Consider the following 21,198-nt stretch of genomic DNA (forward strand, 5'->3'; position numbering starts at 1 on the left):
CTGCATTATTTACAAGTCGAAGCTTTATGGCAACCCTGCATCAAGCAAGTCTCTGCAGCGCATTTGCTCCCTTTGTTTCTCTGTGTCGCATTTTGGTAATTCTTGCAGTATTTCAAACTTTTTCATCACTGTTATGTTTGTTGTGGTGATCTGTAATCGGTGATCGTTGATGGTACTATTGCAGTTGTTTTGGGCACTATGAACTGCACTCATGTAAGACAGCAAATTGAATCGATAAATGTTTTAATGTGTTTTGCTTTGTCAGTCAGTCATTCTCCCATCTCTTCTGCTCCTCTGCCTCCCCTGTTCCCTGTGATACAACAATATTGAACTCTGTCCAATTAATGACCCTACAGCGACCTCTAAGTGTTCAAGTAAAAGGAAGAGTTTGCCTCTCACTTTAAATTGAGAGCTAGAAATGATAAGCTCAGGGAGGAAGCCATGTCGAGAACAGACCTAGGCTGTCTCTTCAATTCTGTGAAAGCTGTGAGAGGTGAAGTGGCCACAAAAGAAAAGTTTGAAGCTAGAAGAGGTTGGTTCATGAGGTTTAAGGAAAGAAGCCGTCTCAAAATAAAAATGCAAAGTGAAGCCGCAAGTGCTGACGTAGAAGCTGCAGCAAGTTATCCAGAAGATCTAGCTAAGATGATTCATGAAGGTGGCTGCTGTAAAAAACAGACTTCAGTGTAGACAAACCAGCCTCACATTGGAAGAAGATGCCATCCTGGACTTGCATGGCAGGAGAGGAAAAGTCAGTGCCTGGCTTCAAAGGACAGGCTGACTTACTCGTTAGGAGCTAATGCGGCTGGTGACTTTAAGAGGAAGCCACTGCTCACCATTCCAAAAGACTTATGCTAAATCTATTTTCCCTGTGCTCTGGATGGAACAGTAAATCCCAGATGACAGCACATTTGTTTACTGAACATTTTAAGCCCATTGTTGAGACCTACTGTTTAGCAAAAAGGATTCCTTTCAAAATAGTTCTGATCATTGACTGCACCTGGTCACCCAACAGCTTTGCTGGAGATGGTGCAACGAGATGAATGTTTTTCATGCCTCTGAACACAACGTCCATTCTGCAGCCCGTGGATTAAAGGGTAATTTTGACTTACAAATCTGATTACTTGAGGCTATAGCTGCCATAAATCGTGATTTCTGTGAAGGATCTGGGCAAAGTAAGTTGAAAACTTTCTGGAAAGGATCTCCCATTCTAGGTGACATAAAGAACATATGATTAGTGGAAATTGAATTAAAATAACAGAAGTTACAGGAATTTGGAAGTTGATTTCAGTGGAAGGGTGACTTCAGCAGCAGAAATAATTGCACGTGTGATGGGAGTAGCAAGAGAACTAGACTTAGAAGTGGAGCCTGGAGGTGGGACTGGACTGATGCAGCCTCACGGTAAAGCTTTAGCGGTTGAGGAGGTGCTTCTTGGGAACGCGCAGAGAGCCTGATTTCTTGGAATGGAATTGGCTCCTGGGGAAGATGCTGTGAGGATTGTTAAAGTGACAACACAGGACTTAGAATATCCCATAAACTTGGCAGGTAAAGCAGCAGTAGGGCTTGAGGGGATGGACTCCAATTTTGAGAGATGTTGTACTTTGGGTGAAATGCTATTGAAGAGCAGCATCACATGCTACAGAGAAATCGTCCATGAAAGGAAGAGTGGATTAAGGCACCAAACTTCCTTGTTGATTTAAGAAATTGCCCCGGCTGCCCCACCCTTCAGAAAACAGTGCCTGGGTCAGGCAGCAGCTGTCTACGTCAAGGCAAGACCCCCCGGAGCAGTCACGGCTCACTCAAGACTCGCACTGGCCAGCACCTCCTACCCTGAAAGGATTTTTAAGGTGTATGTTTCCAGATACTATGCTGTTGAACACTTAATAGAGTTCACATAGTATAACATAACTTTCATATGCATTGAGAAACCAAAACTGTGCATGACCTGCTTTACCACAATATTTACTTTGCCGCGGTGGTCCACGGCTGGTCGGTCATGGGCCTCCACAATACGCCCGCGGGCTCTGTGAGCATCCCCAGCGTGCTTTGCTTTGTGAGCATCTCGCTTGCTGTGTTGGGTTCAACACAGTGTCTACGTCATGGTCGGTGCTTATGAGCATCTGGTAACTGAACATTGAAGACTGGGAAAAATAAGGAAATGGAATCAGAGCACCTTTAAATAACCTAAGGAAACAGCTAGCAGATTATCATGGAGTTCTCCAGTTTTCATAATAGCTTTATTCACAGTGCCCAAAAACGAAGAACTGGCCACAGCAGGAGAAGGGATAAACAAACAAAATACCGCTCAGCTGTTAAAACAAGTCAACCACTGATACGTGCAGCCCCATGGAAGAGTTTCATAAATACCCAGGAGAGAAGCTGGACAAAGTGTGTACTCTCAGCTCCATTATGTGAGATTCCAGAGCAGGCAGCACTGGGCTGAGGTGGTGGGGACCTGCCAGGGCCTTCTCGGTGGGGCTGGACTGGGCAGAGGCGCCGGGAGCTTCTCTGAGTGGGGCGTGTCCTCTGTCTGGACGTGCGTTCACCAGAGCTGATTGGCTGCTGCAGCAAAGATCTCAATTCACTGCGTATAAATTACACCTTGATTTTTAAATGTAGAGCACGAACTGGAGAAATGAGAAGCGTTGTGGTTCCAGGTGACCATGGGTGCTTGTTGTGAGATAACGTTTTAGGACCTTAGGTTTGGTTGCTTAAGAGTAGCTCCTTTGAGGTAATGGAGAAGTCAGTGTTCCCTCTGGAGGCGCTCAACTCTGAGCATGCTCCACAGGCGCTGCTTGACGTGGCCGGGGTTGAGTTGCTCGTTTCAGGAGAGCACATTGGATCACCTCTTGTCTCTGAGGGAGGGGAGAAGAGGGGGAACACGTTGGTCTGAGGCCCAGCCAGAGGGAAAAGCTTAGTAGAGGTAACTTAAGAAACCGGCACGGTTTCCTGTCTGAAATTGTATTTGAAAAAGAGGTGGCATGCACCTTCCACAGTGCTCAGGGAGGTGATACTGTCAGGTTCATTGACAGACCAGGACACAAAGGTGGAATAACCACTTGAGTGCGAGAGCCAGTCTCTCGTGACCTGTGCGGTTTCCTGAGACAGGACATTATGCTCTGAGTAGGCAGTGGTGGGAGAGGTGGGGACGCCAGAGTGAAGCTCCTTCTGGAGTGAGGTGCCAGGGTCAAGTTTGAGCTTTGCCAGCTCAGTTCTGTGCTCTGCTAGGAGGTGGTGTGTAGCCTGCCACCATGTGATGTGACCCAGTGTGCACACTGTAGTTCTCAATCTGTAAGTCTCAGTGGCCTCTAGTGACATCATCAGGCACCCCCATGGCACCCCTGGTGAGAGTGCTGCTGCTCTGGCTTTCACCCTCTTCTCGGGGGTCTGCTGATGTCACTGCATCCGTTACTTAGCCTCCTGCACCTGAAAGGTGCCCACGTGCGTGCACAGCCCCTGGTGTCTTCCATTATCTTGTCTTTGGCTTTCTCTGTGTTCGACACTGCATCCAGCTACGGGGTGCAGCGACTTGGTTACCCAGAGAAGCAGTCAAGGAGAAACAGGTGTCAGGTGCCTCTTCTCTGCACGGCCCTGTGGGGCACTGTGGCCCGTCCCCATGGCACATCACCTGTCCGCCTTTATTTCTGTTTGCGGCCATTTTCATACGTGTGCTACTTTCTCACTGGAAAACGACCTTAGTATAGCTAGTGCTTTTTTTCTGACTTATGTAAAGTATAATTTATATGCTTTTACTGGTACTCTATTATATAGCTCCAGGGATTTAAATTTGAAATTACATGATTAATTTTAATTTCTAGTATTAGTTTTCAGTGAACAAGTTTAAGGAGTTTTCTTGTAATGGATTTCCAATTCTTCCCTTCTGGTAATAGTGCTTACTTACTTTTATCTTTAACAGTTAATTGCTGGCCTTTCAAAGAAATCATGTTGCTTTATTTTCTTCCATCTGTACAAGTTCATAGGAATCAAGGAATAGCAGTTTCGCAGGCTGCACGGTCTTCTCCGTGCTCTACTGCAACGTGGGCTTCTGAAAAGGTGGCAGTGGCACGTTAAGCATGGTCTTAGGACATGTGCATTCATCTTTTTCTTTAAGTTCCTTGTGTTTCATTTACTCCAAGTTATAGCTCCAGTTCTCTTTACTGCACATTACAGTGCCCTGTATTCAGCTATAGTCCCAGAGTCAGGGGTTTTGTGTTGTTAGCAGTTGCTATAGAAAAGGAGGCTGTCCTACCAGGGCCGCTCCTGTTGAGCAGTGTACAATCGGTGACTTTTAAATATTAAGTCCTGAGCATTGGCTACTGCATAAAGCATAGAACAGTGCAGTTCCTTCCCTACTACCACCTCAGTCAGCGGACTTCATCTTCCGCTTTATGTTACTGTGGTAAAGTTTATCCTATAGGATTTGCACATTTGAGATTGGGGAATAAAATTAAAGCTTTCTCATACTAGCCATTTAAAAATAAGTTCAGCAAATAACTTGGGGCGGGGTGGTGGGGGTGAATGGGGAGACAGGTGATAAATAAGGCATCTCTGTTCCCCAGGAGCTTGTTTTATTAATGATGGTACACAACATGCTAATTCAAGACAGAAACTGCGTGATCCAGGAGTGACCCTTTGAAGGTGTCATTTACATTGAAGTTTGCAGGGCTCAGTGGGTTTGGAAAGTGGTGGGTTGAGGGGCAGAGAGGAGCTTTCAAGGCGGAGGATCGGGATGTACACAGAGATGAATAGTGGGATGGTTTGGCTTGATTTATAACAAGGTATGCCAGAAAAGTAGAAGATTAATGAGCTTAACTTGAGAGCATCGTCTGGGGCCAGATCATAGGTAGCTTGAATGGTTTATACTTTTAGATAGTAAGAAACCATGAAGGGTTTCAAGACTTGAGGTTAAGAAGCATTAGGCCCTAGCTGGTTTGGCTCAGTGGTTAGAGCATCGGCCTGTAGACTGAAGGGTCCCCGGTTTGATTCTGGCCAAGGGCACATACCTCGGTTGTAGGCTTTGTCCCAGGCCCTGGTCCGGGCACGTGCGGGAGGCAGCCAATTGATGTGTCTCTTTCACATCAATGTTTCTCTCCCTCTCTCTCCCTCCCTCCCTCCCTCTCTCTCTCTCCCCCCCTCCCCCTTCCCCTCTCTCTGAAAAGCAATGGAAAAAGTATCCTCAAGTGAGGATTTTTTTAAAAAAAGCATTAGGATGAAAGTTGCATTTTGGGCAATTAATCTGGCCACTGTGTATAGACTGATTGGTGAGCAGACATCATTAGCATAATGTTGGAGTAGTTTTGATAAGTGCCCAATAATGACTATATGTGGGTGACATCAGTAACTGGGAAGCGTGAGGTGAATCCAGGTAAATGGGACGGCTGAGCATTTTGATAATCAGGTGATGCTGGGCTTTGCCTGTGGTCATAGCTGTTAACAGTGCCCCTGCCTCCTTTCATGGTCAGTGGTTTGGACAATACATCAGATGGCGACTCATAAGGTAAATTTGCTTTAGAGTTGATAGCACTTGCTCATTCTAGTTTAGGGGAGGAGGAGATGTTGGCACAATATACATACAAATTTTAGAAATTCTTATGACTTTATTAAGTTTTTCTTGTTTGAGAATTAAACAGAAAATTCTCTTATCTGAATATACAATCAAATCTTACATGTTTAAAATCCCTGTTTCTGTCCTTTGTTGTTACTAATCCTCACCAAGGATATGTTTCCACTGCTTTTTAGAGAATGTGAGAGGGAGGGAGGGAGAGAGAGAGAAAAACATGGATGTGAGAGACACACATTGATTGGTTGCCTCCCACATGCTCCCCAACTGGGGCTGAGGATCGAACCTGCAACCTAGGGACATGCCCTTGACTGGGAATCGAACCCAAGACCCTTAGGTGTGCATGCCGACACTAACCACTGAACACACCAGCCAGGGCTGGGGGTTTTTTTTTGTCTTTTAGTGAATACATTTGAGCTTTGGAATCTTTAACATACTATATTTAATCTCATCTAACATTTTCATTCATGCCATTTAAAAGCAAAGCCTTTTAGGAGAACTTCAATAAATCAGGGTAGCTTACATTAAAAAATGCCCCCTAGAAATGCAGCCAGTGGCAGCCCAGTGCGCCCTGTGTGCATGTGCCATCCGTGAGGGGCCGTCCTCAGCACGTCTGAGCCCCAGTGCCCAGAGCGCCCTGTCCTGGCGGGCCGGTGGCTGTAGCCCCATGGTGTCGGCTATAGGGCTGGAGCGCGGCTGTGGCTGTGGTGTGTGGACCGTTCTGGGTGCTCACTGGTCTGTTTTCCACATGCAGGCAGAGGGGGAAGACAGCCTGAAGAAGATGCAGCTGATGGAGCTCGCGATTCTGAATGGCACCTACAGAGACGCCAACATCAAATCACGTAAGAGCGCTGCCGGGCCGGCTGGGCCGTCTCCGCTGCCTGTCGCAGGCCTCTCCTTTCGGCGGCGTAGCCCGCGAAGAGGGGAAACACCTGTCGCTTGATATGGGACTGACGGTCCCACTTTTACTGCTTGCACAGATTGTGGACACTCTTCTCAGTTTTTCCCAGCCTGTCTTTTTAAGTTTGGGGTTTAAAAACTTTTATTCTTTTGATGAAATTTCAACTTCTGAATTCAAGAGTTTAATGAAATTTCCTATTTTGTTAACTAAGACTTGAGGCTTCTAGCTTACTCTGTAAACCCTTTTAAGAGTATTTGGGCTGTGTCTGAACGCTCTTCCATGGGAGCCTGTCCTTCCAGCGTGCTCGCTGCTCCCTCCGGTGCCTTCTCTAGTGACTGTGTGAGTTCCCAAGCGCAGTGGGCGACAGCTAGCTCACCCGCTGCCCCTCACTTGTATTCGTGCTTGCTGTCATCAACTGTATAAGAGGATTGCTTTTTTGTATTTAAAGTGAAATAACGTAAAATTTGTATTTTGAGTAAATCTAAAGCTAAATACTAATTTTTTTTTTTTTAAAGAAATGAAATTTTGAATTTTAAAGTTCTAGGCAATTTTCCAAAATGCAGACAACCTGTTGGGTTTAGATGTGGTTGCTTTACAAATAGTTGGCTTCAGTTCACTCGTCAGAGTGGGTCTGTTAACATCAGGAATTGAGGAGTGGGCCACGTATTACACAGGGTGGGCGAGAGCGAGTGCACAGTGGTGCACCTGGAACAGCTTGTTCTCGCTGTTACTTACCAGTTATCATGCTGTTTTCCATATGAACAGCTATAGACCTACTTTTGCCCCACCTTGTGTTGTATTTCTGTGAGAAGTTAATTCCTACATATGCAGGAAATTTATATATAAGTTGTGGTTAGTTGGCTTAATACAATAAAAATTATTCTTTCTTTAATTTGAAACTGAAGCTACTATATTAGAAACATACCAGAACTGTTTCCGTGGACTCCAATTACACAATATGTTTTAAACACCTTTCAGTGCGAGTGTTTTCTTGCACCTCTGCAGGCACCTTTTAGCCTTATGAGATCTGAAAGACGTGGATATTCAGACATTCAAACTAAACATAACCTCTTGTAATGGTCTTGGTGTTTGGGGGTTTTTTGTGGTTGTTTTACATTGGCTTCTTACTTTTTGCACATTTGTTCTTAATCACGTTGGGAAAGGGGAATCCGTTCGCTTTGATGGGTATGCTTTGCATTGTGTGTGGCCAGCGCATGTACTAATGGTTTCCTTTTGTTTTTCTTCCTTCCCGCCCTCCCCTTTCTTTTTCCTACTTCCTCTCGTTTCCTGTATTTTGCACTGCTCTCTCTACTTCCTTCTAAATTTCTTTGCTTACTGTAGCAGCCCTTGCCTTTTCTCTTGCAGCAACAGCCCAGGCTGCGCCAAGGATCATCACTGGGCCAGCGCCTGTGCTCCCACCAGCGGCCCTGCGCACCCCGACGCCAGCCGGCCCCACCATCATGCCTTTGATCAGACAGATACAGACGGCGGTCATGCCCAATGGCACTCCTCACCCCACGGCTGCAATAGTTCCTCCTGGGCCCGAGGCTGGCCTGATCTACACGCCCTACGAGTACCCCTACACGCTGGCACCAGCCACGTCAATCCTTGAGTACCCTATTGAACCTAGCGGTGTATTAGGTAAGTGGTTTTCTCTGTTTGGGGAACATTTTTCAAAACTTGTGCTGCCCCAGACTTTGAAATCATATTAGTTTTAGAGAGACAGGTTTCCATTAGGAAAGACTGAAGACGAAGTTTTGTTTTGTTACAGCCCCTCATAAGGCTCCCCCTTTTAAATAATTGCATCCTAGATTTGTTCAGATTTGCTTTGGTATCTCAGATTCACTCTGGATGGGTAAATTTGGACATTTCAAACAGGAAATACTTCAATTTGGCATCACTGAGACCCCACCCACTGGCATATTCTCTCCTTTAGTTTTGCCACAAAGTCAGATTATTTTCATATCAGAGATATATTTGTTGGCTAAATTTTAATAATCTGTGTGAAAATACTTAGAGACTTTTAAAACTGCTGTGATTGTGTGAATTTCCTAAGATATGTGATAACTTAATTATGAAAGGGTCTCAGTAAACAACTACATTCTTCAAGTTTTTTCCATTCTGTCCTTTTGAAGTCCAGGTTAATATCAGACATAAGAGCAACTCCTAATTTCAGGTGCACAGTGTGGAATTGATAAATAAATACCAAGTGACTGAGGTAGAATCACTCTTGAGGCAAAAATTAAGTCATACTATAGACGCTCAGTTTTACATGAACAAAAGGTGGTGTGCTTGAAAAAGACATTACTGATGCCTTTTTTTTATAGAGTGGATTGAAATGCCAGTCATGCCTGATATTTCAGCCCATTGACTTGCTGGATGAAGGACTAGAGTACAGCAGCTGTTGTAACACGACCAGTCCTGTGGACAGGCTGCTTCGAGCTGCCCTTTGTTTTGCAGACAGACTCTGAGCACGCTTTTCCTTGAATTGTGTTTGACCCTGGTGCTGCATGCGTGCTGTTCACTTTTAGGACTTGGATCTTTTAAGGTTTTTTTCCAGCATTCATACTGATTTATCAAAATTTGAAAGCCTTTCATGAACCCGGACAAAGATTTAAACTTAAGAGTTCATTGTTCAGCTAAGGAAAGCACAATGCTCTGTATGTTATCTGTGTGTGCATGCACTCAGGTGCCTTGTTTCATGAGCAAGGACCTTTCATTGTACGTGTTTTCGGTTATCTCTAAGCCACTGTATAAAGGTTCCAGGTCAGAATCATGCCATAGCGCTGCCTACGAAAGGCTTGTTTCTGTTGCACATTTCTTGAAGCATTTTTAAAATAACATGTAACATGTAACCCGTTTACGTTTTCTTTTCTGTTAACGCTCTATCCTGTGGCCACGCCTGCTCCTCTCCCCCAGAGCTCCTCTCTGCTGCACGCACAGCGCCTGCTGGAGGAGGTGGACTCGCTTCCTGCAGGGCTGGCACTCAGCCCCCAGCTGCTGCTCCAGCACCCGGAGCAGGAGCTCACCGAGCCTGCCTTGTGGAGTTAGACCCTATAAGCCTAGTTTATCTGAAACGTAGAAGGGACGATGGACCAGTTTACTGCTTAGAAACAACAAGGGGCACTGCAGAGTGTTTCTCAGTTTAAAGCAATGTGCTTTTGGTTGTGTTGGGAAATTTTTATTTATAATACTTAATTACTAGACTGGCAAAAGCAAAATATGCCAGTATCTAGTTGACATTCATAAGATGAATATTAATGAGTGCTAAAAGACAAAACCTCATTATGATCAGTTTTATTTCTCGCTTTGCCACCTAAGCAGTAAAGCATGATATGGATTACTACTTGGAGAACTGAGAAAGTTGTTTCATTTGCTAAGTTACAGTAAATTTGCACACAGATAACATGCATGCTCTCTATCCAGTCTCACATCTTACTATTTTAAACTGAGCAGTGCCCTTCAGAACAGATGCAGGCATGTGTTTTGGTGGTAGTGAGGAGATTGGTGATAGCGTCGAGTCTTCATTGGTGACTAATGTTTAATTCCCTTCCTTTTATCTTTAGGTATGGCTTTCCCAGCGAAAGGCTAAGAATTCAAGAACGGTCTTAACCGAACTCTCATCAGATCTGAACTTAACAAATGCTTAGTTTCAGCAGCACGGGGGGAGGGACGCTTAGCCTAGCAGTCAGTGGCTTACTTGCACTTTTTGCACACTGATAGAAAGTCAAAGTATGCTATTAATTTGGTTTAGTCTATAATCTTACAAAGTAACGGTAATTTATAAAGGAGTGTGTAGTAGTATGCTGACTGCTAAGTGTACTGTACTGTTTGCTTTACTAATCACCTAATTCATTGCGGTTCATACTTATTGACTCAGAGTTTAAAACCACAATCTGTAGGCTTTAAGAATTGCTTATAAACCTTTTTAAGTGATAAACTCTGGAAGTGGTCTTAAGGTTAGCAAGTAATTGTCAGTATTAAACATGGCATTATTTTAAATGGTCCTGCTGCAAAAGGCACGTCAGTGAATATGTGACTAGTAAAGCTCCAATGTTTGCATCTCTTAGAGCTCATGAGATACTGTTAACCTGGGATTGTAAATGAATGGATAACATAGGTTAAGGCCAAGACGTTTGAAGTGAATGCAATATGAGTAGACGCATATATACGCAACATATTATGGTTAATTTTAAAACTACTGTGCCTTAACATGTTTCTTAAAATGACATTTTTGTAGTAAATGAACATTTGAAATCCATTTTGATAAACCTGCTGTTAATGTTTGTTTTCTTTCCCCTTGTGAATGTTTTCTAACTTTGTCTTGGTAATTGCAATTTAACTAGGTGCGGTGGCTACTAAAGTTCGAAGGCACGATATGCGTGTCCATCCTTACCAAAGGATTGTGACCGCAGACCGAGGTTAGTTTAGTTCTGCAGTTCTTGTTTATGAGAAATGCCTTGGGTGTCCGTACGATTTGCAACACCACACCTGATGGGGATGGGTAGCTGCTTACTTACCTGCACAGCATTTCTTTTCCTTTTCTAAGTTAATTTATCACAATTGACAGATTTAAGGGTTGGGTTTTTGGGGGGGTTTTCCTCCCTTCATATTTTAACTTATTGAATTCTATTAGTATGTACTATGATTTATCCCTACTAAAACATAAATTAGTCCATTTGGGGAGCTATTAAATTTTGGTTTCGTCTTAATTATTTTTCAAAAATTTTTGCTAAAAGTTACCTTTTAATTGTTCTGAAATTTTGGTTTGGTTTTGCAAAATGAACTGAGCAGATGGTGCTTTAATGAGAGAAGTAAAGGGCTATATGCCTCCTGTGTTCTTTTGGAGAAAACTGAAGATTTAGTTTCCCCTTTTCCTCTTTACTAAGATATTTGAGCCACTGTATAAACATGAGGTTATACATGTCAAGTACTCAGCTGAGATCAGCAGAGCAAGGACTGTGAAGATAACTGATGCAGTTGGGTCTTTTATAAGTCAGAAAATCAGTTCCCTTTATTCTTATATTTAATTCCAAAATGGATCCTTTGATTTTTGTCATTTGCTGCTAAAATACATTATCTAAAGGTCAGCTATCCCTTGAGGTTCTGTGGTGGCGTGAGCCCAGCTGTTTGAATACCTTTTTGACTAACCTGTGACTGGAAAATAAGTCTTCATGTTCTCCTTTTCAGCGTTTGTAATCTGTGTCCTATATATGCCCTTGGACCCTCTATAAATTATTTATGTTTATTGAGGAGTGATATTTTCGGTTTATTGACATTGAATTATTTTTCCGAGTTTGAAATCACAAGTTAGGAACCTGAAGCAAGGTAGCAGTGGGCTTTACACGCATTATTTAGGGCACATTTATTTCCTACTGAACCTGTTGACCTAACCACCGAGTATTAGTGGGAAAGGGATGGGTTCACCCCAGTTCTACATCTCCTGTGAGCCGTGGAAGGCCCGCCTGCTTCGCAAGGTTCTCCTGAACACTGTTGAGTATGGGACACAGCGCTGTCCACATCAGGATAAAACGCCTTTCCAAAGACATCGACCATATTTACTTAGCATCATATGTAATTAAAGAGCCTTGAAGACTGTTAACTAATACATTACTTGCAGTGATTATTTAATGAACAAAGTAAACAGGCCCCAAGCTCAGCGATCCTCTGAAGGTAACACTCCTGAGAGTGTGTCGTGCACACGTGTGCGCAGCACCCTCCTGCACAGAACAAGTCTCTCAGAGGAGGACATTTTTAAAAAGGAAGAAAAGCATTTAGATTTAAAGATTCCAGATAATTCCATGAGTAATCTGAAGCTTTTCCCCATAGTTATTGTCTCAAATAGTTACGAGTACTTTAAAGTAATTTGTCTTCTGTCAACCTTTCCTTGTATTCCCCTTTGAGATTTTTCATAATTTCTTTTTAACTTAATAATTATTGGCCTACTTGATACTCCAGTACCTTGAGGTGGTTGAAAATGTTAGGAGATTTTAATTGTATTTCAAAACGAGAACACATTCCATGCATGGCTCCTTTGTAGTTACACGTGTCTTGATTAGTCTTGTCACTGTTTTTATTCAAAACGCAATGTCAGCAAACCGAAATGCTACCTTTTTTTCCCTTCTAAATAACAGAAGATTTTGTATCCTGCTGTTCCTGTCACTGTGCACTCATTGGGTCTAAGGGAGATGTCTGAAGTCCTTCACTTAAATTATTTTACGAGACTACTGTTTTCTCTATTTTTGAGGTTTTTTTATTATTATTTTTTAATCTTTTAAAGGAAAGGTTAATATAAGTGTTCATTTAATGCCAGGAAACTCAGCCCTTGGGCCCATAACCAGGGAATGCTGTGTGAGCATGTAGAGTGCGGCATGGTTGACAAACATCTAGTTCTTTACTAAAAACAAGCCACCTCTACACATTTCAGAACTGAGTTTGAAGCCTATAAAAGACCAACTGACTTCAGTTGAGATGAACCGTACGCGATTTTGCACGGTTGACACCCTGTGTGTGCTGTAGGCGGCCAGGGCTTGGCAGAGGACAGGCTCCGTGTGCTGGCAGACAAGCGGCCGTGTGCTCGGTCTGTGGATTCCCCAGAGAGAGAATTTTCCTGAACAGTGATTTCACAAAACCTTCATTTACACAATTTGTGTAAGAAACTTAATACAATTTTAATCAAAATTTAATTACTGTCAAAAATGCTTTAAGATTCTGTGTTTCTGGATTACCTATGAAATCGTATGACTGCATCATGTGAAATATTTATTTCCTTTGATTATGGAATAGCCGTTTTTATTTTAAATAAGATCCCACTATTTTTAAGAAATTCAGGGAAGATTTGGTCACACTGAAGATACAGTATTTTTGTAGTATTTATAAACGATCCTAAATGATAGACCACAGAAAGCACTTTTGTTCCATGAGGATAAACCAGTCAGTTTCGTAGATCATTTAACCCCGTGACCACGAGACCCACTGGGTTTGATTTACGAAGTGGCACAGAAGCTACCTTTGCACTGAAGTGTTTCTATCTCCTCTGCCGTAGTCACAGTGGCGACAGTACAGAAATTCCTTTCAAACCTCAGAATAGAGTAGAAATAATTAAGCTGTTGAATGAGTCTTAAAAAACCATACTACTGTTAAGTGGACCAAGTTTGGTGAATCAGAATGTGACAGAGGTTGATTCAGGAAGGAGCAACTGAGGACATTGGGGACAATAACTTTTCCACTTGAGAACTACTTTATGTTTTACTGTAATTTTTTTAATTTTTTTTGTTGTTTGTTATTTTGCAAAAGAAAATAGTATTTACAGGTGGCTTCTTTTAAAATATATAAAGCAGGAATGTATATGAAATGTCAGATTTTATTGTATTTGCAGAGAATTAGCTTTGAAATTGAATAAAGAAAGCTGTTTGTAGTTTTAAAATGCCTTATTGGTATCAATTAGAAATTTCTTCTATTTTTTGATGTACGTAGAGCTTTTTGAGTATAGAATTTTAAATGGCAGGACTTTACAGTGTTTACATGCAAGTGCATTTTATAAGTGTTCTATATGTGTAAAATAGTATTTTCAACTGGAAAGTGTTGGCCAGCGCCCAGGGCCTGGCCTTTTCTGGTTCCCATGATGTTGCCTACATGCTAGACTCCAGTTTAGTGTCGCTTTGTATCATGAGGCCAAGAAATCCACGTTGTTTGTAAATAGAACAATTGAAAAGCAATAAACATTTATTGAACAAAAGAAACCTTGTTTGGCCCAGAGTTTATGTTGAACCAAATTGTTCATAGAAAATTAAATTTCTGTAGATTCATTTCTGTTAATCATCAGTTATTAATAATCAATCACATCCATCATTAATAGCTGCTCTAATGCTTGCACCTGAGAGATACTAATGCTTGGTAGCAGCCAGGCCTGAGAGCTGCCCCGACTGCTCCAGAGCCCGGCACGGACCCTCACTGTCCTCCGGTTCCCTTCACCGAGCTACTAACTGTTAGTTGTTAGTTATATTTTATTTCTATTTTTTCCTGTTAACCAGTTTTTTTGTGGGAGAGGGCTCTCCTTCATTTGTTCAAATCATGATATGAAATTGTCATGATTTTTATTGTATTCTGTAGATGGTGTCAGTCAGTTTGTCAGAGTTACACATGCTTTTTTTTATTAGTTGTGATTAGTTTTTCATGTTGTCATTAAGCCGTCACTAGCTGAGACTAATCTCTTCTCTATCTTTTCTTTTCTTTTTTTTTTTTTGTTTTGTTTTTTGTTTCTAACCACCCAGCCGCCACCGGCAACTAACCTATGACCTTCTGACCTCTGAACTCTTCACCCAATGATGACCTGACCATGCCTGCCTGCTGATCAGTTAACTGGTAATCGCCTTTGCTTGCCTGTCGTCAGTGCAGCGAGCTGAGGCACTTGTCCGTTCGTCTTACCATCTAACCAAACAAAAGACAAAGAAATTGTTGTCCTCCGACTCAGCTTTTGGTTTCTGTTTTTGTTTTCACTGTTTGGGTGAAAATGGTTCTAGAACCTGCACTGAATAGTAGCAAAGCAATAAGGCCCGATTCATCCCACAGCACTGACCATCTTTCCACGTCCCGCCCCAAGCGAACGGTAAGAAGGCCTCACTTCAGGAGGGAGGCAGGTGGCCCTTAACGACTCAGTGACAGGCAGTTACTGTGAGAGACTTCCTAGGAAGCCTTCTTCTCATGGCGAGTCCACGCTCTGAATGTACGTGTGGTGATGCATCATGCATGAGCCTTGGTCGGGGGGCCGGGGTGGAGTGGCGTCACTAGTATTCAGAACGTGATGCGCTCTTTAGTCACTACAGTGCCCTCAGAGGGCAGCGGTTGCAGCCTTTTCCTGTCGCCTGCCAAAATGTGCAGCATCACGAGTGTGCCACGCGGGGAAACTCAGCGAGGAATTTGAAAAGTAATGCAAAGAGCAAAACTGCAACACTATTTTTAAAAAGATAAATATCTGAGTTAAAATTACTGAACCTTTATTTTACAGCTCCTTAAAAAGACATGAGAACAAGGTACATGCATTATGTGTCACATTACTGGGCAAACTGTTCAAATGTTTTTTTTAAAACCTCCCTGTATAGAAAAAAATCATTAAGGATGTAAAAGCCATGCTTGCCTATCGCTGTATCCATGTAATGAAATTGTAGATAAGTGTAGTGCATTGAAACAAACGAACAAAGTAGATACTTTTACTCTACAAGGGTGCTGGTGCAGAAAAAATATATATATTTTTGGAAATGTAGCATTTTATACTTTCAAGTGTTATAAAAAAAAAAAAACAGAAAAAGAACAAAGAAACCCTTTATTTCATTAAATGATTTTTTCTGGTGGTTGTCAAGAAACAAAAGACCAAAAGAGCCTTTGTGTCTTTCTTTTTTATTTTTTAAGTATTGGAATAAGTCTAAAGAAAAGAAAGTGCCTTATTTTCCTTCACAGTCATTTAGTCAAGTGTCTCGTAAGATCAGCTCCTCCCTCAGAACACAAGTTCGTGCATGTTACTCAGTCGCCCAGTATGTGAGAGAAACAGGAGGGAGACGAATGAGTTGATGGTTTGAATTATATAATTTTTGCCACGTTACCTTGATACAAATTTGCCAAATCTGATACTGTGAAAAGAGTTGATCATTTTTCTAATGCCTGACACGTAAGTTTTAAAACACCATCCTTTTAAAATCATAATCGATTGCTTGTGGTTATTGCAATATTTAATGTTACCCCAAAGGATTCTGAGATACAGACTGTGTGATTGATCGCCAGTTTACAGACAATTAAAAGTAGAGCTTTATTTTATTCAGAGACAGGGGTACATGTTGGATTCTATCTCACTGTTTGAAGATTAATATTATACTTAGCAAATGTTTTCACAAAAATGAATTTTTTTTATTTTCATTGTGGAAAACTATGTTTTTTAAGTGACCCAAACTTGATCAGAACTCCTCCTTGCCATCCCAGATCACCTGGGTAGCCTATCCCCTCGCAGGTTTTAATAACCTAATCTGCCCCCCGCTCCCCCAAAAACCACTTTTTTTTTTTTTTTAAACTTTAAAAGAATGTGGAAAACTAGCATCATTGTGCATATAAATACTCAACTACGTAGGAGCTAAGCAAGCTTCCGGCTTCTGTCGAAGTTCAGCTGGGTCCGTAGTTGAGGGGTTTGTGCACAGAGCCACAGCTACCTAAACACAAGTAATCGTTCGCTGCTCAGTACCAGGCGTGGCAAAGATCAAGGGGCAGCGCCCGGCCATCAGCTCGCTCCCTCTGCGTCCCTGACAGTCCAAGGTCAGCAGAAGCTCGGGGCCCCTTCGAGGTGACCCCCGCCCTCCGCCTCACTCGGAACCCTTTCAGTTTGTTGACTATGCAATAGACGCGCTGTTTGTAGCGGCCAGCTTTGGTTAGTGCCACTGCTCTCTCTCCGTTACACGGACAGGCGTTTGGTTTATTTACAGTATGTGCTGTGCCATTTTGATTTTGATTTTGTTTGGTTGGTCGAGTAGATTTGCGACACTCAAACTCTCGAGGTGATAGTAGTTTAAAAACAAGACCAGTGTTTGATCCAGCTCCATCTCAGCTGCGCTTTACCTGGACATTTTAGACGCTTATCAAAGGTCTGTGGGGAAGAAAGTAAATGCTGAAGTAGACGTGTGACGTTCACGGGTCGTGTTGGCTCTGAACAAACTTCTGAAAACTTAGTTGAAACAGTTTTGGATCAACTGAAAATACGCATGACTTTTGAAATCTCTGAATGCCTGGTTCTCAGTATTATCATTCTTTATCGAATTTATTTCTTATTAAAGTATGTAGTTTTTAAGACTTCTTTTGACAGTATTATGTAATTTTTAGCGTGGGTAGGTGGGAGTGTCGCTTGTATGTCCCCGTACAGCTGACATGTATTTTCGTCTCTTTATTATCTTAATAGTTTCATGCTATGTATGTACCATAACCAACCTATTGCCTATGAGAAACATGTAAGATAATGTATTTACAGCCATTGTTACAAGTTTATAATGTATTTTTCTATCTTGTTTTATATGTATGTTATATAACATTCAAAAAGAATTTTTTTCTTGATTGAGAAAGGATACAAAATGCAAAACCCACAATTTTGATAACTGAAAATCGCCAATTGTTTTGCGGTACTTTATTATATGGGGTGTCTTGTCCTTCTTGGGCTTTTTAGTTAGCTAATGAATGAATACATTAGAAACTTTGGGGTTTTAGTTGGAATTTTACATAGCTTGCATTTTAATTCTTTGGTTCTTTGCTGTTTCTATTAACCCCTGGCATTATTTTAATAAATGTTATAATATCAACCTACTAACTCTGGACTGTGTCTGTTTATTAACCTTTACATGTTTAATTAAAATAAAGAAAGACAAAAGAATGTAAGTCTTGAGTTACTGGACTAACCCTGAGGGGCGTGACCACAGATAACAGCGTGACCTGTGTCTGCGTGTTTGTCAGCTGACAGCCCCTCCGCACACCCGTTTCGGTGGCTTTGTCGGTTCCTTCACTCTGGGCAGGGTGGGCGCCAGCTGAGGGGAGCTGAGTGGCCTTGGTGTGGGGCGGTCTTCTCACCTTGCCACTGCCTTCGGCCTCTGCATTACTAATTCCGCACTCTCTTACCTTTTTTCCTCCGAAATAATCCCTGTCTCACGATGGTGCACCCCGAGGAACCAGTCTGATTCGTCGTTGAGCCATTTCTTTTAACTTCTACAAGTAGGCGATGTTAGGGTCCCACCGTTCAGCAGGGAAGCTGCTGGCATTTTTCCTGTAAAAGGTGCTGAGCTGCTTCAGCCGCTCCCCTTGGGGCGCTCGGCATGGGGGCCGCAGGCGGGGGCGATGCTCCTGACAGCAGGGCAGGCCCTTGGTGGGCCCGGCGGGTCCCTGTGCTCCTCGGCGGGCCTCCCACCCTGTTTGAGGGGACCATCAGGGCGACATTTATGCAAGAGCTTTAAGGGAAAAGAACTCTGGCATTCGAGAAACGCTGTCACGAATCTCCCGGACACCAGTGGGCCTGGGAAGAGCCGGAAGTGGGCTCGTGGCTGTCTCCGCGGCCGCCTGGGCGGGTTGGCCCGCGCGGGTTCCCCGGCTCGGCTCCGGAAGCGCACTCGTTTCACGGGCACCATCCATTCCCTTTACTGCGAACACCTCCTGGCGACGGTAAATCCTCGGGGTGACTGTTCGCCCTCGCGAGCACCGGCTTAAAAGTTCTGAAATGGGGCTGAAGTGAGCCCCATGTTGCAGAAGGCATGACTGCACCCCAGGGTGCTTTTAGCCGATGGGACTGTCGCGGGTCCTCCTTTTACACCCATTCATTCCCGGGGCGCGTGCTCACGGGCTGTGCTCGGGATGGTGGCCACGCTGACTCACTCAGACTCGGGCCGTTAGACTCAGCAGAGGCGGTGGCTTCTCGGGCGGGCGGGCTGTGTGAGGGAGACGCTCTGACCCGCTGCTGCTGTGGAAGTCGGCCGCACAGCTCCTGTTACTCGGAACTGGAAGGCGCCTGTCCGGCTGCTAATACACAAGTCCTCGGGGCGCCACTGACGCTGGGGACCCTCTGTGCAGGCCACTCGCCCTGGAGCCGTGACTGCAGCCTCATCTCACTTCCATTCACGGGCACCTGATGTACGGCCGTGGTCGCCGTTTCTTTTCGGTTGGAAACGTGTGCAGGGCTCTTCCAAGAGGTGACGCAGTGTCACAAGCCTCACCTTAATTCAGGCGGGAATAACGTTAAAATGAAACTACTGAATCCTCAGAACGAACGAGTGCTGGTGTCAGTTTTTTACTATTTGAAAAAACAGTTGAAACTTAAGCTCTCAGTCAAGAAGTTAGTGAGATGAGCGACCTTAGCAGGTAAGCGTCTCGGAGGCGTCGGGGTCGTGCCCCGCGGCAGCACATCCCACACGCCCGGCGCCGCCGCTCCGGGGCCCCCACGCGCCCTCCACCACGCCCGCCTGCGTCTGTGGGCGCAGCAGGTGGGCAGGTGAGGCCCGGCACGTGGGAGGACCTGCGTTCTCCAGGGCACCAGGAGCAGACAGCAGGCTCAAGGAAAACGCTCATCGTAGAACCGGGTGTCCCCCTGACCGGTGCAGCTTAACCCCGCTTGTGTGAGGGTCTGGGCACTCTCCAGCTCCTTCGGGGGGCGGGATGTGTTTGGGGTAAGAGGCCTCTCTGTTCCTTGATAGCAATTACTCATAGTATTTACAGCAAGTGATTTTTTTTTTTAATAGAATGACATGCATTGCTAAATTATAATCTATTTAATAGCAAAAATTACTTAGACAACATTTTGGGTTTGCACACTTAGTAAGTAGTACACGAGGTAATTTTTTAACATTGTTAGGAACTCCTTAGTATACCTTTATTTATTTGAAATGGAAAAATAATTCATTTTATAGACCACACTCATGGTATGCACATGTAACTTTGTGGTTTCTCTAATATAAAGCCTAAATTGAAATGCCTTTGCTGTGCCTGAAGAGACTTGAACTCGTATGAACAGCTGGTCCTCAGTGTTGAATCAAACTGGTTCTCCCACCCGCGGTCTCCTTGCTGTGCTTCCCCCGCACTAACTGCAGGGCTGGGGAGGGCGTGGGTGTCCCCGCCGCCGAGAGCAGCGTGCTGGTGGGTCCCCGTCACGGTCCTTTCCTAGCAACAGGCACCGCGTTGTGGAGAGCGGGTCGGCTCCCAGGGCGGAAGCTACGTCCTTTTTAGAAAAACGCTGCTGTTGGAGTTTGAATTGTCAAATGCATCTCGTGCGGTTCACGCTGTGTGTGTAAAACGTAGACTTGTGCTTGTGGAAACTGTACAGAGAGAAGAGTTGGAATAGGTCTTCCCCAGCCCCCCGTGACCGGAGACCCACGCGTGACTGTGTGTGACGTGCAGTAAACCAAGTGGAAAATCACGCGCCTCCTCGGGCCAGCAGCAGCTGGAGGCTGCCCGGGCCCCCACCTCCGAAACACGCGTGAATAAAGAATGCGCTTTTCAGTTTTCATTTTTCGTTGGTGGTTTTACTGCTTCAAAGAAAACATGCGAATCTGACCCTGAAGCTCTAACACCCCTGACTGGGAGGCCATCAGAGTGTTTGCCCGGGTTACAGCGATTAAAAGGGGGAACCGGTACCCAGACCTCCGCCGTGTGCTCACGGATACACATCCCCGAACGTGTCCCTTCCGATAAGAAAGCAGGTGCACCGTGTGTGAGCTCAGCGGCAACACTGGAGAACGCCGACCAAAGCCGACCAAGCCTCGGTCTCCCACCGGGCCCTTGAACAAGGAGAGCTGGTAACATTGTTGCCAGTATTTCGAAACATTTTCTCCGAGGTTCCATGTTGAGATGTAGTGAGTGCCCCAGTCCTTTTACGTCCGCTCTCCAAGCCTTCCTCCTCTCTGGTCGCTCGCGGGACCCTCAGTTTTCCTTGGCAGCGGCTTCACACGCTCCAGAAGCACAGGATACAAGCTTCACACGTCACATGCCGGGACGTGGTCCCGCGGGTCCGTCAGAAACCGCAGCGTCGCTGTCCCTTTTAAACCAAGCACTGCCCAGCCAGTTCCTGCCCACCACGGCCCCCGTGTCACCCACCCCTGGACGCTCGATTCCTTAGACTCCTGCCCGATAAGGTCCCCACCTCCCCGCCCCCTGTAGGCCTCTGCCTGCCTCTCCGGTCCAGCGCGGAGCCCTGGCTCTTCGGGCACCAGGGGTGTCGTGCAAAAAGGATTTG

The 21,198-nt window shown here is 44.3% G+C and overlaps 1 protein-coding gene across 4 annotated transcripts in view; it reads left to right on the forward strand.

The window, feature by feature from the left end:
* Window positions 1-17,859, forward strand: part of QKI (QKI, KH domain containing RNA binding) — a 120,128-nt gene extending 102,269 nt beyond the window's left edge. The window contains exons 5-8 of one of the 4 annotated variants that reach the window (XM_087817737.1): window positions 6,312-6,399; window positions 7,800-8,099; window positions 10,805-10,879; window positions 14,732-17,859. In XM_087817737.1, the coding sequence (XP_087673863.1) occupies window positions 6,312-6,399; window positions 7,800-8,099; window positions 10,805-10,879; window positions 14,732-14,748 (480 nt within the window). In that variant the 3' untranslated portion in view covers window positions 14,749-17,859. Of the gene's footprint in view, window positions 1-6,311; window positions 6,400-7,799; window positions 8,100-10,024; window positions 10,730-10,804; window positions 10,880-14,731 lie in introns of those variants that run through there. The other 3 variants (XM_087817738.1, XM_087817739.1, XM_087817740.1) reach the window with 3 other exon arrangements.
* Window positions 17,860-21,198: the final 3,339 nt, after the last annotated feature.

The sequence above is a fragment of the Miniopterus natalensis genome, chromosome 5, assembly GCF_054644295.1.
Source record: "Miniopterus natalensis isolate mMinNat1 chromosome 5, mMinNat1.hap1, whole genome shotgun sequence".
Taxonomy (NCBI): domain Eukaryota; kingdom Metazoa; phylum Chordata; class Mammalia; order Chiroptera; family Miniopteridae; genus Miniopterus; species Miniopterus natalensis.